The sequence below is a fragment of the Fundulus heteroclitus genome, unplaced genomic scaffold, assembly GCF_011125445.2.
Source record: "Fundulus heteroclitus isolate FHET01 unplaced genomic scaffold, MU-UCD_Fhet_4.1 scaffold_136, whole genome shotgun sequence".
In the NCBI taxonomy this organism is placed as follows: Eukaryota; Metazoa; Chordata; class Actinopteri; order Cyprinodontiformes; family Fundulidae; genus Fundulus; species Fundulus heteroclitus.
This window is the reverse complement of record NW_023396548.1, coordinates 97,120-113,670: the sequence shown is the minus strand read 5'-3', so window position 1 is coordinate 113,670 and position 16,551 is coordinate 97,120. Positions and strand designations below refer to the sequence as shown.

At 37.1% G+C, this 16,551-nt stretch overlaps 1 protein-coding gene across 1 annotated transcript in view; it reads left to right on the top strand.

The window, feature by feature from the left end:
* Nucleotides 1-1,419: 1,419 nt before the first annotated feature.
* Nucleotides 1,420-16,551, top strand: part of ak7b (adenylate kinase 7b) — a 29,520-nt gene continuing 14,388 nt past the window's right edge. Inside the window, 3 exon segments of the mRNA XM_036129081.1 lie at nt 1,420-1,549; nt 3,778-3,945; nt 4,037-4,145. Of these exon segments, the coding sequence (XP_035984974.1) occupies nt 1,457-1,549; nt 3,778-3,945; nt 4,037-4,145 (370 nt within the window). The 5' untranslated portion in view covers nt 1,420-1,456.

Sequence of the window (16,551 nt, the reverse complement as noted above, 5' to 3'; positions counted from 1 at the left end):
AATTCCTGTAGCTACGCTTGGATGTTCATTTACATTCCAATAATAACAAGTAAAAGGTTATTGATGATATATACCTGAAGTTAGATTTTTGCACCAATACCTATATGCAACCAGACATCAGATTTTCTGCTCCATGAAACCCATGTTGATGCTCAGTAATGCACCTATATAGACCTTTTAATACATTTGTTTTGTACTAAATGGTTTGGTTTCAATGCACATATATGTGGGTGAAACAGCCAATCCCATTTTTCTTTTCAGTATTAACATAATTCTATACAATTATCGTAATCGGGAGGGAATTACTTCTACTTTAATATTTTAAGTAGTCAGCTGTTGGTGCATTTTTCTTTAACAATAATAAGAAAATGTAAATATCACGTATCAGTTTTTCTCTTTTAAAGTCTAAGGTGGCATTTGTGGGTGTACAGGGGATATGAAAAAGTATACATTGTTGATAAAAGGGCACGTTTTTATGACGTTTCATTGTGCACCTGAACTTTACTTTACCTATTGTTTGGATGACTGTGCGGATTCACTGACATTAAAAATAAAATGTGTTATCACCTTACTGGTAGACGCCTGAAAGTTTTAGGTGAGAACTGATATGCAAAACAGTTTGAAATTGCATCAATCTTAACAAAATTTTAGTTTTTACTCCAGATCACATATGCTTCTCTCGGGTACAGCTACTGTTCTCTTTTGTTTTTTGATTCTCAGTCTATGTCTTTGGAATTGTGCCTCCAAAGCTCTGGTTTAACAAGACCAACACACTTTCTTATAAGATTTTGGGATTTTTGTCAGTCCTTGATGTTTTCTTTCGAAAAACAAAGGTTTCTGACTGTCTAGCAAACATATTCCTTAGTCCAGTATGTGTGGAGAAAAGATGCCGTTTGGCATCCTCCATCCTGTCTTTCCATCATCATCATCATGTTGCCTTATGTAGGCTACAACACTGTAATTATGGAATAGTAATTATATCACTGTGTGTGACAGCCCCATTAGATACAAATCCTTATAAGTGAATAGAAACAGTTCTTACTGTGGCTGTCATGAGGCCTACACTATAGGCTGCCAACTTGGAATTTGGAGTCAGGGTTGGTAAGTTGGTGAATGATCAGATTTTCACATTCAGCAATCCACCCGAAAGAGACCTAATAATTTTCTTTCAAACTTCAACTAAAATTTAAATATGTATTTAAACTGCACCCTTTAATAAAGCACTAAAAACGGAGATATATTCATATTATTTATGTCTTTTTGTAAAGCTGAGGAAGTCCAACTTTTTTCACGTTAGTAGCGCCTCCCGTGATGCTTCTTGTTCTGCAGTTTGAGAGCCACTCGTCTAAAGCCCAAGTCAACTTGAAACGATGTGTCCGGCCTGCTTTCGCAATTTAGTGTCGTCAGTGTCGTCGCCATGGTAACAGTCCACCTTCAACGGCTGCGATCAAGAAACATGTCGGATCCGCAGCTGGTGAAGCGCAAACCGACTCCTAAACGGATCTTTCTCAACAGCATAGACTCGTACTCCTCCAGGAACATCGCCAAGGTATCACCGGAACGCAGCGGTGCTCGACCTCATTCTCGTCTCCTCATTTTATATTCATAGAAGACTACACGACGCTTGTTGCTTTGTAGAAGCGATACGTCCGCGTGTCCGCCATATTGTGAGTGGCAAGTTTTGCGATAAGGGAATCCTGGAAGCTTTGTTTTTCCGAATAAAGCACTAATGATCTCGTTCGCCTAATTTTAATGAACTTTTTATGGGCAAAAAATAGAATCAGCAACACAGAACAACCAACCAATGACGCAATGTGTTTAAATGCACCTAAGCGGACATTTAGAAGTAGACGGATTAGTCAAAGTAAGAGCATTACATCAGAATAATATGAAGTGGAAGTATAAATTAGTAATTTGTATATATATAAAGTATTTGGTGAAAAACTTAACTGTTTGAATGTCATTTATTATTAATCTTTTAGAAATAATAAAGAAAAACAATACCAAGCAAATCCTGGTGTTATCAAATAATACAGCGTAAATTACCAATCTTTACAAGATAACAAATACTTTTTTTTTCAATGAGCAATACCAATGGGTAACTGATGTATGTTTGAAAAGTGCAAACTACGTTCACTGATACGGTATATAATATTTGCAGGGGACACCTGGAGAGTAGTGACAGTTCAAAAATAACATATTCATAATGTATATGCCAGAGAATTTTGGTCCAAACATAGGCTTTTAGGCATCTGAAAAAAGGCTGGAATTTTTTTTTTTCTTCAGAATTATTGATGAGCTGTAAAGCACACTTACACACCTTTCAGGAGAAAGATTGATATGTCCGAAGAGAAACGGTTCATGTTTACCTATCAAAAAGCTATCTATGTTTAGACTAACATTCTTGGGTCTTAAGAGGTTAAACTGCATCCTGTAATGCAGTTCTAAAATCTGAGGTGTTCTTATTTTTTTTACATTTAAAAGTAGAATAACTTTTGTGTCAAAAATGCATTTTTGACACAATCCATCTAAAAAAACTTACTCCTTACTGCCAGGGCCGGATTATCCATAAGGGCCAGTGGGCCAGTGCCCAGGGGCACCAACCATTTCAACCATTTAAAATGAGATATTTGAATATTGCTCACTGCTCATATGCCTACATGTAGTTGTGTAAGTTAGTAAATAGTAAATTACATTACAGAAATCCCCTTGATTATGTCTGATTTTTTTGACCGGAGGACAGCACGGGTAAGGGGTGGGGGGGGGCTTTGAGGTCTTAATAGGGGCCTGCTTACTGCCAAGCGCTGCACCAGATAAGTTGCAAAAGCAATTTTATGCAGTTTTGGTAAAAAATAAAATAAAAAATAAAGTATTTTTTGTGTTTTCAAACTATTCTTTTTTTAAATTGATGGGTTAAAATACTGTTTTGCAGATTTCATTTATCTTAATATAATGAAAAAAAAACAAAAAAACTTTTACAACACATTGCCACAGTTCTGGGTTCAAATCCCAGGGTCTGGATCATTCTACATCTAGTTTGCTTGTTGCTCCGGTGCATGTGTGGGTACTCCAGCTTCCTTCCACAGTAAAAAAAAAAAAACAACCTGTTAGGTTAATTGGTTACTCTAAATTGCCCTCATATGAGTGTGTGTGTGCTGGTTGTGTGTCTGGATTGCCTCTCACCCAGTGAGTGACAATGGATGGAATTTACAGTATTTTCAAAAATAATCCCTTTTACTTGCCCGCTTAATCCATGCAGGATCCTGAGTGCCTCTCTAGGGTTCAGCCTGGCATGGTCCGCAGTCCATCTCAGGTCAACATGGAAACAAACATGACAGGCATCCACACTCTTATACCTTAGGGCGATGTAGAGTGGCCAAGTTGACATGTTTTTGGACAGTGGAAGGAAGCCAGAGTACCTCAACAGAACATGGAAACCATGCAGAAAGGCACTGGCAGAGATTTAAAACCAGATTTTTTTTTTCTTCAATGCAACGGCATTAATATAAAAGTGTAATGTATCAACTGAATTTAACTTACATGAAAAAGATGATTGATCATTGAAATAAGCAATTACAAAGCAAAAATATGCAGTGGTCTTAAAGTTCAGATTAGCCTATAAATTATTATTTTTTCCTTAACACTGTATCACAACAGAACACAGTCACCAAGCCTATTTTTTCCTCCTTGAACAATTATTTAAATGTGTCTCAGCAGCCATATGGTGGCAGCACCAATGCAGCATCTGTTCTAAGTCTGTGGTTATCTGTTGTACAGTTCCTGTGTAAAAGCACAGTAGTAGCTGATGATAATCATGATGATGATGAGGAAGAGGAGGAGCAGCAGGAAGAGGACGTGTCCCACCACAGTCCAGCCTTTCAGGTGGTTGGAACTGTCTCTGATCCGTCCAACGAGCCCAGCCCGCATATCCTGGAAGAATACCATGTGAGTGATTTGATCCAACGCTTTCCTGTCAGATGTGTTCACTGGGAAGATCCTGAGTGACTGAGTCTGGGTTTATTGTGTCTCTCTGCAGCATCCTGACAGAGAGACACTTCTGTCAAAGCTGATGGAGTGCCAGGTTGTCATTTACAACATCAGCCATGATGCTGAGCAGGTGGATGAAGCTATCTGGGCTGTCACAGGTGACCTTTTAAAGATCTTTCACTGTGATTCTGTATCAAAAATTTCATTTTGACTTAACTAAAATTAACTGTTCCTATTTCTCCTTAAGACAGTTGTTGAAGGATTTGGTATGCAGGTATTTGAGCAATATTAAAATGTATTTATGGTAGTTTGACCTTTAGAAAATTCATAGCTTTACCAATATTTCTAAATTTCTTCTCAGCTACATATTCTCTCTTAATTTAAATGTTTAGTTTTCTACCATTCTCTTCAGTTCCCAACTCTCCAGCAAATTGGACTTGCAACATGACCAGTGTCCAACCCTAAGTTTAAATCTATAAGAGTTTATTTTTTTACATAGTTCTACTTTAAAGTTCAATTTACTACCGAAGGACAAAACAACACAACCTTTGTGCAATAGTTGACATAATCAGTAGGCCTGTTTATTTTTAAGGAACTTTCCTGCATTGATATTAAATATTTTATTATTGCAGGGAGCAATTTGATATTTCGATCTTTTTTTTTTTTTCTAGCAGTGTAGCTTTTTTAAACAATTTAGCTCTTAAATGCCAAGCTGCTTTATCTGATTGTGAAAGAAGGGTTTATTACGTACCTCTGGCTGAGGTGATCTGACTGCGTTTTAGAGTCAAATGTCAAGTTTTCTTTCCAGCAAGTGAAGCTTGGCCCAATCTGGGTCACCCGCAGGACAATAATGATTCAAAAACGGCACCAAATCGACAAAAGAGGGTCTGAAAAATAAAACCAATGCTTTGCCATATACCAATATGGGGGTGGTAGCCTAGTGTTTAGAGCACCTGGTTCAAGACCATAGGACTTCAACCAGACCTCAGTTCCCCTTGGACCTTGCAGAAATGATTATGCAAACTAAATACAATAACTTTCAAATGTATTCATACCAAAAAACATAACAATATACCTGCTGTCACTTTTTAATTGACGGGTGATTAATGACCCTAATCATTTCCGGTCCCCCTTGATTTCCGGTCCCCCCTTTGATTTCCGGTCCCCCCTCCCCATTTCCGGCCTCCCTCGATTTCCGGCCTCCCTCGATTTCTGGCCCCTCTTGATATCCGGCCCCCCTTTGATTTCCTGCCTTACCCATATTATATTATTGTCATTAATACGATATTATTATTAATATAGTTATTAACTTTATTATCGTGATTATTTAAGTATGTCTAATGATTCCTTTAATACACATCCAGCTACTTAATTCAGTTTATCCACATCCAGTTATTTAATTTATCTTATACACATCCAATGATTTAATTTTATCCACATTCAGTTATTTAATTTTTATACACGCTCAATCTGATGCTTAGCAGCAGCATACCACCCATATTAAAAGGTGATATTAATTATAATACAATTCACTTTACTATCGTGATTATTTAATTATATCTATTTATTTCGGTTGTACACATGCAATTAATGTATCTTATACGCACTCAATCTAACGCTCAGCAGCAGACCAGCCACACTCTACGTGGAAAAAACCTCCGTCCCGCACCGTTGTGATTGCGATGAAATAGAGAATCCTTAATCTTTAATCCTGATATAAAGCTCAAGTCAGTCCTCCCTCCAAACTAAAGGTTTGGAGCGTCCTCATACTACGGTGGACAGTGTCTTACTGACCACAGGTTTTTGGGTCACGACCTAAATTTCACGAGTTCTGTAGAGGAGGGGGGGAGTTGTGTCAAAACACATGTGTGGCACTGCAGGAAGGGGGGACAATATCGATCCGGCATTTGCAGTCAGCAAATTCGTGCAGGGCGTTATCTTATCATTTTCACACAACAGCAAAACCTTCCTTTCAACGAGCATGACATCCTTTCATTGTTAGTTAATAAACACAAACACCGAGCCTCTCTGTTATCTTCATCAACAGAGTGTCTGCTCAGCGCAGATCAGTGGATGGACACTACACTTCCTGGTCAGCTAGGGAGCCGAGCAGGAAACCTCCCCCTTATCTCAATAAGCCACTGACCATCGCTGCTCAGTGCGCCACACACCAGGCCATTGTTAGTTAGCAGAACAGGAAAGCGTTTCAACTTATCTGAATAAGACACTGCTCCGCGCAGGTCGAGGTATCCGGGCCTCTGTAAAACTTAGTATACCGCTGGAAGTCACGGCTCTCTCGGTAAATGCATCCTCTCAGTACCAGAAATGTATAAAGATGCTCATTCGGTGCAAGGTAGTCATCACTCGAGATCATGCAAGAAACCTCTTCAGCTTCGCTCCTCACTAACGCTCTGATCCACCCCGAGGGTCAGAACGCAAGCTCCAACCCGCAACATGGCATACGCTTCTTTGGTAAGTTCTAATGAATATATTCTAACGATGTTTTAAGTTATACGTTGAATATACGGTGGGGGAATCCCCCCTATGACGCCACTGATCATGTGATACCGTAGTAATGTCACTTGGGGAATCCCCCCTTACGCTTTTCGGCTGTGTAACAATATATGTTTAATTATTTTTCAGACCTCACAGGTGTGGAGCAAGAAAATGTACTTTTAACACCGTTCAACTACGGTAGGATTTACCTTCATAAAGATAAAGTATCTAAAGTATTTAAAGATACTAATACGTTGTTTTAACCATTTTATTTTTATTGTTTTAGGTTTTTTTGATGGGAACGTTCTATAAGGTGAGGAAAGACTGAGCTAGCAATATTATCCTTGTAATGAATAGCTTATGAAAAATAAGTGGTTTGTGTGTTCTTTCTGTGGGGTTTCTTGTTTGGTTCCTAGATAATGAAGGAGTCCTCAGAAGAACTTGAAGTGAAGCACACCTCCCTCAGTCCGGGTAAAGTTACAGAAATCATCTTTTTCTTTCGCCCGACGGCTGCTTAGCAAAATTAAGATTGGTTTGCTTTTCTACATTGAAACGTTTTACAACATTTTTCTTTTAAATGTGCATACTGTTTGTTTTCAAAGGCTATTTCTACCACAAAATCCAAGAATGGAACCCTTCCCATGATTACTGGCTCTTCTACAACCTAATCGACGGCAAAATATTTACTAATGTTTATCGGAATAATCATTTTTCTTAAATCATGATTTTATTCTTGTGTTTTTGCCCCCAAAAAACAGCAAGCGGTCTAACCCAGACAGAAGGCTACAAAGAGATGTGCAATAAGGAAAAGTATTCCTCTTCAGCACACTGTGAAAAGGACAAAGACATTTATGTGTGAAATGTTTATCTCCCCTTTTTAGATAATTTCAAGGCTCAGTATAAAATTAACCATGGTAAAAATGAAAAATGATTGAACTTTTTGGGGCTTACTGCTGTTTCTTGTTCTTCATTCAAATTTGCACAAATATCCTATTTCTCAATAAACTATACATTAAAAGGGTGGCTCAAGATTTTGGAAGTGGATTTCTGTTATTACAAGTTAGTCACTGGCCTGCAGTATCAGCCAAATAAACTTTATTTGTAAAGCACTTTTCAGTTCTGCCTCACATGGGTTTAAAAAAAGAACTAAACTGAGAGAAAAAGGTTATATGGAAGAAAGTAATTTATGAGGAATGGCTGAAAAACAGTTGTGGAGTTTAATGAAGAAACTGCATTAAATATGAAAACTTAACACAAGCTATCATCATCAAAAAGCTAAATGTTTTAACAAGGTCTGCTGTAAACGTCACAATTTAAAAGACATAATACAAGATGTTGATTATGTCAAACTTCCATGAAGTTTAACTTAGTTATCTGCTGCAGATATCAGGGGCTTCTCATTTTACCTCACTGTTGATTCATATAACACTTCACATACTAAAACACAGTTTTCTTGTTTAACATAATCAAATATTATTTCTGAATTTTTACAACATTTTTGGCATTTGAGTTAACCCCGGAACTAGGCTGAACACAAGTTGGGTCTTATTATCGATATGTCCATAAATTCTAAAACAAGACAAAGATAAAACTGGTGCAGTTTCAAAAGCTTTTACAGTTGGATTTATCTTTGAAACACAGTTTGTAAAGTTTAGTACACCTTGTTTTTCAAACCTAAAGTTTTAGTGCTCTGTCCAACTAAAAGGGACAAATTACTAAAATGCCCCATTTCTTAATTCTATAGCGTAGTCTGCTGTTCCAGTATTTCATATGTCTGCATAACCTGCAGAAAGGTTTATTGTCCTCTTTATGAATAAAACGTTTTGCTTTAGACCTCATGGATATTAGTGTTACTGCAGCATGCAGCAGCATGCAGCAGCATGCAGCTTTGAGTAAGCTCGGACAGGCTTTCTGCCCTTCCTCTGTGAATATTTTTGTATTTCACGGGCAAAATCTAAAAAGTTTTACCATATTCCATTTTTACACGTCTAATTCTGCGATTCCATACACATTTTCCACATTGTGGTGTGGGCTTGGATCAACTCGCCGTTCATTCTGGTAATGCAAATCTTTAAATAATTAGAGCGTGTTTAAGGTATTTTTCGTTTGTAAATGTTTTGTTTGCTCTTTGACATGATTTCACATTATGCACAAACATTTCCAGACAAGTAAAATGTACAGAAAAAAATTACAACTCACTGTCCTCAACATATGTTATTTAATTTAAAATGTGACAAACCCTGGCTCAATGACAAAATGCTCTCAGGAGGAGGAAGGGGTGTAACACACAGCGACGTTGGCTTTTCGATCATTAAAATTTGTCTTCAAAACAACATTCAATTACATCTTTTCAACATTGGCTAGAAATGGATGATTGGTTGATCCACCATCAATCGTCGACCTTAACCAAAAGTTAATCTTTTTGACCCTAATTCCACATTGAATTAACATCTTTTGCTATCTGGGAAGATATAATTTACAGGAGACTGGTTTTGGTAAAACAAAACAAAAACATATTTACAAACACAATAAGAAACAAACACATATTAAATAAGACAAAATATAACCTAAAAACAAGAGCAAGTTTCATGGCAAGATTTCTTTTATATTTCTGAATATAAGCTTAAATTCTCCCAGAGGAATCAACATGGATATTTTTATATCCTGTTGTAGAATGCTCCAAGTTGATAGGACAGAGTTCCTGTTTGTACTAATGGAGCACTAAAAGTGATAAAGTCCTGGGAACTAAGTCTTTTGCTGGACTAAATGACATATAACAGGATAAATAACACAGGAACAGACAGCTTTAAAAATGAAAATGTACCAATGCATGAGTTTATGGATTGATGATGATGGCCGGTTGAAATTTAAAGGAATATAAAGTACAGTGAGGTGTGAGAGACGCTGGTATGAACCGTAATTCTCCATGATAGACTAATGCAGAGAGGTGGCAGGTGCATTATAAGAAACATGACAGTAATCTAGGTCACTGAGACAGGATGCTACCTTGCACTGAAGTAAATTATATTATTTAGTTAATGACAGGGGAAACCCTGAACAATGAGAGCCTTAACAGCTTGGTATAATTTCTTTAGGTTATTTACGCATTCACAATAATCTTTTTTTACTTTCGTTAAGGTAGCAGCCAGCAGATTTTTTTAATTGATGGAAATGTAACCCATCAACTTCAGAATCATTTCTCCTTTGTGACTTCCCGGAGCTGATTTCTCCTTTCCAGGAGACCCGTTAATTCAGTGTTGAACCAGGAAATGACTCAACCCTTAACTCTCAGCTGATGAAACAGAGCACATTTGTCTATATAATTGTTAAAAATATCAAGCAAATAGTCCCAGGAAAAATGTATGTCATCAAACAGATAAATGCACTTCCAATTGTAATGAAATATACCTTGAAGAAAAGCCTGTTTTCTAAAATGCTTCATAGTTCTTTTTTTAGACAAGAACAGGCTCAAAATGGAGGATTTTAGTGTTTCTAACTGCACCAACTGGACAATGATCACTTAGTTCATTTACAAAAATTGCATTGAGGATGAAAAGATGGAAATTATTTGTCAGGATATTTGGATTTAGGTTTAGTAGCACCGTCAATAATTTGGGAAACATTAAAAGCAAGATGGTGTGTCTTAAAACCCTCTAACAGGGAAACAGTAAACCAGTCTCAATTAAAATCACATGCCAGGATGAGTTCTTGAACATTTTAATCAGACAAACATTAGGAAAATTAGGAGAAACTGTCAACAATGGCTGAAGGAGTTCTGTAACAAGCAACAACAGCTAAAAGCTATCAGCCGCACAAGTCAATCTTCAAAGCTGAAAGTTCAAACTGCTTAGGAAGAGATTTAGAAACAAGAATCTAGACTTTAAGGCAGGATCTAACAAATAAAGCTACACCACCTCCTTTTCTTGGGTGGTCTGAAGAATAAGTTATGTTTGCTTTAACGCCATTATTTCCTTTACTGAACAACTGCATGACCATCCGGATATGAACATTTTAATGTTTTATATACAGTCTACTAGTACCTCCAATTATCATGTGGGGCAGAGCAGAGGAGGCAGCTTCGTCCTTCTGGCGAGAAATCGCTAATTGCTCCTTTAAGGAACTCATAATGCTGCAGCAAACCAAGAAATCTTTGGATAATTTCATGCTCCAAACTTTGTGGGACCAATTTAGGAATGACACCTTCCTGTTTCAAAAGGATGGCACACCAGTGCACAAAGCAAAGCCAGAGCAGGTTTTGGTGGGATGAATTGTCTACATGATCAGTTCTGACCTCTGGAGGGCACAAATTAAATGGAGCAGAGAATGTGAGCCAGGACTTCTCGTCCAGCACTAATGTCAGACCTCATACATGATCTTTTAGTCGATTGTAATTAATTCACATAAGCAGACTCTGAATGTTATAGAGAGCCTCTCCATATTGAGAGAGTAGTGTTGTAAACTTTTAGCCACAACATAACAATAGTCTCCAGAAAGAATTTAAAACCATTTCTGTGTCCATCCATATTCTAGGTGCCATCTTTGAATGGCCCTCACCATTGTTTTCCTTGAATTTTGAAACAATCTGTGTTTTTTTTTTGTCTAAATGAAAAAGGGAGCTTCAGGAGAAAGTCTAATTCTACTCAGTCTCAAAAAATTTATATTTTTACATTCACAAGTTTTTTTCCTGGTAAGAAAAATCAACAAAACTGATACAAATTTGTCTTTAAAGTTTCAAATCGATCACAAAAACATATAATGATGCATAATGAGGATAAACTCTTTGGTAGTTTTTTTTTTTCTTTCAGAAACTAACAAGATTTGTGAATAGTGCACTCCCAGTCCATCTGTTCATTTATTCAATAAAAGTATTCATGCTCCAGGCTATACTATCACAACATTGTCTACTTCTCAAAGTGTGAAGCATGTTTGGTGTTCTTGGTTTTTCCAAGTAACTAAATTATTCTACTTCAGTTGGGGTTAAAGAAGCATCTGATGTTGTTATCTAAACCTAATTGAATTTTACCCTATAAACGCTGGTACATACATTGTTGTACTCTGTGAAGTCTCAGGGTTCAGAGTTACCAGAAGTACATTCTTAGCAGCCTAAACAGTAGAAACGTCTTCAGATATTGTTGGTTGAAGTATACCGGAGTTGGCTGTCGCACTTTTTATATTCTAACAGACTTTTAGAGTCAGTCCTGTGAAAAATATTTGCCCCGATAACCCCCCTTTCTTTTCTTTTTTTCCACACTTAACTGTCTGTTGTTAAACAAAGTTGAATATTAGACAATGATAACCAGAGTAAATACAAAATGCTGTTGTCAAATGACTTCATGTATATATAAAGATACAGCATAGACTACTGCTCATAACTGTCAAGTTTCTTTTATTTAACTTTAAACCTTTGTGATGTACTTGTTGGTCTTAGTTAACATAGGATAAACTCAAATGCGTGACAGTCTGCCTTCTTGAGATGATGATTTCACTTATTTAAAAAAAGCTATACATACCAGCTTGAGCCTATGTGAAAAAGAAATTGCCTTCTGAACCTGACAAAGGGTTGTTCCTCCGTTGCCTGCCATTAAGCGTTTGTGATAACGGGCAATGAGTCTTTTACATCATTTTGTAATAATTATGGCCAGCTTTTCTTGGCAGAATTGTTTAATTCAGCCACATTGGCAGGTTTTCGAGCATGAATGTTCTATTTAATGTGATGCAATAGCATCTCAAAGGGATTTAAGATTTTGCTACAGTGGAGAGGAAAACTCCCCTTTAACAGGAAGAAAAACCTCCAGCAGAACCAGGCTCAGCGTAAACAGCCATCTGCCTCGACTGACTGGGGGTTAGAGAAGACAGAGCAGAGACACAGAAAGAACGCAGACAAACTGAACTTTCTATGCCAGAGATGGTAGTGGCAGACCAGCTCCATAGGTGGCTGTGCCCAGGTAAAAAAACAACAACATTGTGGTTTAACAGTCATTTGTTAACCTAGCAAACTGTGCGTATTTGTAAATAATAGTAAGATCATCTTTATTGTCATTGAAACATACATTAAAACAAAATTTGTTCTCTGCTTTTAACCCATTACCCTTGGGGAGCAGTGGGCTGCCACTACCATCTCTGGCATAGAAAGTTCAGTTTGGCTGAAGGAGTTCTGTAACAAGCAACAACAGCTAAAAGCTATCAGCCGCACAAGTCAATCTTCAAAGCTGAAAGTTCAAACTGCTTAGGAAGAGATTTAGAAACAAGAATCTAGACTTTAAGGCAGGATCTAACAAATAAAGCTACACCACCTCCTTTTCTTGGGTGGTCTGAAGAATAAGTTATGTTTGCTTTAACGCCATTATTTCCTTTACTGAACAACTGCATGACCATCCGGATATGAACATTTTAATGTTTTATATACAGTCTACTAGTACCTCCAATTATCATGTGGGGCAGAGCAGAGGAGGCAGCTTCGTCCTTCTGGCGAGAAATCGCTAATTGCTCCTTTAAGGAACTCATAATGCTGCAGCAAACCAAGAAATCTTTGGATAATTTCATGCTCCAAACTTTGTGGGACCAATTTAGGAATGACACCTTCCTGTTTCAAAAGGATGGCACACCAGTGCACAAAGCAAAGCCAGAGCAGGTTTTGGTGGGATGAATTGTCTACATGATCAGTTCTGACCTCTGGAGGGCACAAATTAAATGGAGCAGAGAATGTGAGCCAGGACTTCTCGTCCAGCACTAATGTCAGACCTCATACATGATCTTTTAGTCGATTGTAATTAATTCACATAAGCAGACTCTGAATGTTATAGAGAGCCTCTCCATATTGAGAGAGTAGTGTTGTAAACTTTTAGCCACAACATAACAATAGTCTCCAGAAAGAATTTAAAACCATTTCTGTGTCCATCCATATTCTAGGTGCCATCTTTGAATGGCCCTCACCATTGTTTTCCTTGAATTTTGAAACAATCTGTGTTTTTTTTTGTCTAAATGAAAAAGGGAGCTTCAGGAGAAAGTCTAATTCTACTCAGTCTCAAAAAATTTATATTTTTACATTCACAAGTTTTTTTCCTGGTAAGAAAAATCAACAAAACTGATACAAATTTGTCTTTAAAGTTTCAAATCGATCACAAAAACATATAATGATGCATAATGAGGATAAACTCTTTGGTAGTTTTTTTTTTTCTTTCAGAAACTAACAAGATTTGTGAATAGTGCACTCCCAGTCCATCTGTTCATTTATTCAATAAAAGTATTCATGCTCCAGGCTATACTATCACAACATTGTCTACTTCTCAAAGTGTGAAGCATGTTTGGTGTTCTTGGTTTTTCCAAGTAACTAAATTATTCTACTTCAGTTGGGGTTAAAGAAGCATCTGATGTTGTTATCTAAACCTAATTGAATTTTACCCTATAAACGCTGGTACATACATTGTTGTACTCTGTGAAGTCTCAGGGTTCAGAGTTACCAGAAGTACATTCTTAGCAGCCTAAACAGTAGAAACGTCTTCAGATATTGTTGGTTGAAGTATACCGGAGTTGGCTGTCGCACTTTTTATATTCTAACAGACTTTTAGAGTCAGTCCTGTGAAAAATATTTGCCCCGATAACCCCCCTTTCTTTTCTTTTTTTCCACACTTAACTGTCTGTTGTTAAACAAAGTTGAATATTAGACAATGATAACCAGAGTAAATACAAAATGCTGTTGTCAAATGACTTCATGTATATATAAAGATACAGCATAGACTACTGCTCATAACTGTCAAGTTTCTTTTATTTAACTTTAAACCTTTGTGATGTACTTGTTGGTCTTAGTTAACATAGGATAAACTCAAATGCGTGACAGTCTGCCTTCTTGAGATGATGATTTCACTTATTTAAAAAAAGCTATACATACCAGCTTGAGCCTATGTGAAAAAGAAATTGCCTTCTGAACCTGACAAAGGGTTGTTCCTCCGTTGCCTGCCATTAAGCGTTTGTGATAACGGGCAATGAGTCTTTTACATCATTTTGTAATAATTATGGCCAGCTTTTCTTGGCAGAATTGTTTAATTCAGCCACATTGGCAGGTTTTCGAGCATGAATGTTCTATTTAATGTGATGCAATAGCATCTCAAAGGGATTTAAGATTTTGCTACAGTGGAGAGGAAAACTCCCCTTTAACAGGAAGAAAAACCTCCAGCAGAACCAGGCTCAGCGTAAACAGCCATCTGCCTCGACTGACTGGGGGTTAGAGAAGACAGAGCAGAGACACAGAAAGAACGCAGACAAACTGAACTTTCTATGCCAGAGATGGTAGTGGCAGCCCACTGCTCCCCAAGGGTAATGGGTTAAAAGCAGAGAACAAATTTTGTTTTAATGTATGTTTCAATGACAATAAAGATGATCTTACTATTATTTACAAATACGCACAGTTTGCTAGGTTAACAAATGACTGTTAAACCACAATGTTGTTGTTTTTTTACCTGGGCACAGCCACCTATGGAGCTGGTCTGCCACTACCATCTCTGGCATAGAAAGTTCAGTTTGTCTGCGTTCTTTCTGTGTCTCTGCTCTGTCTTCTCTAACCCCCAGTCAGTCGAGGCAGATGGCTGTTTACGCTGAGCCTGGTTCTGCTGGAGGTTTTTCTTCCTGTTAAAGGGGAGTTTTCCTCTCCACTGTAGCAAAATCTTAAATCCCTTTGAGATGCTATTGCATCACATTAAATAGAACATTCATGCTCGAAAACCTGCCAATGTGGCTGAATTAAACAATTCTGCCAAGAAAAGCTGGCCATAATTATTACAAAATGATGTAAAAGACTCATTGCCCGTTATCACAAACGCTTAATGGCAGGCAACGGAGGAACAACCCTTTGTCAGGTTCAGAAGGCAATTTCTTTTTCACATAGGCTCAAGCTGGTATGTATAGCTTTTTTTAAATAAGTGAAATCATCATCTCAAGAAGGCAGACTGTCACGCATTTGAGTTTATCCTATGTTAACTAAGACCAACAAGTACATCACAAAGGTTTAAAGTTAAATAAAAGAAACTTGACAGTTATGAGCAGTAGTCTATGCTGTATCTTTATATATACATGAAGTCATTTGACAACAGCATTTTGTATTTACTCTGGTTATCATTGTCTAATATTCAACTTTGTTTAACAACAGACAGTTAAGTGTGGAAAAAAAGAAAAGAAAGGGGGGTTATCGGGGCAAATATTTTTCACAGGACTGACTCTAAAAGTCTGTTAGAATATAAAAAGTGCGACAGCCAACTCCGGTATACTTCAACCAACAATATCTGAAGACGTTTCTACTGTTTAGGCTGCTAAGAATGTACTTCTGGTAACTCTGAACCCTGAGACTTCACAGAGTACAACAATGTATGTACCAGCGTTTATAGGGTAAAATTCAATTAGGTTTAGATAACAACATCAGATGCTTCTTTAACCCCAACTGAAGTAGAATAATTTAGTTACTTGGAAAAACCAAGAACACCAAACATGCTTCACACTTTGAGAAGTAGACAATGTTGTGATAGTATAGCCTGGAGCATGAATACTTTTATTGAATAAATGAACAGATGGACTGGGAGTGCACTATTCACAAATCTTGTTAGTTTCTGAAAGAAAAAAAAAAACTACCAAAGAGTTTATCCTCATTATGCATCATTATATGTTTTTGTGATCGATTTGAAACTTTAAAGACAAATTTGTATCAGTTTTGTTGATTTTTCTTACCAGGAAAAAAACTTGTGAATGTAAAAATATAAATTTTTTGAGACTGAGTAGAATTAGACTTTCTCCTGAAGCTCCCTTTTTCATTTAGACAAAAAAAAACACAGATTGTTTCAAAATTCAAGGAAAACAATGGTGAGGGCCATTCAAAGATGGCACCTAGAATATGGATGGACACAGAAATGGTTTTAAATTCTTTCTGGAGACTATTGTTATGTTGTGGCTAAAAGTTTACAACACTACTCTCTCAATATGGAGAGGCTCTCTATAACATTCAGAGTCTGCTTATGTGAATTAATTACAATCGACTAAAAGATCATGTATGAGGTCTGACATTAGTGCTGGACGAGAAGTCCT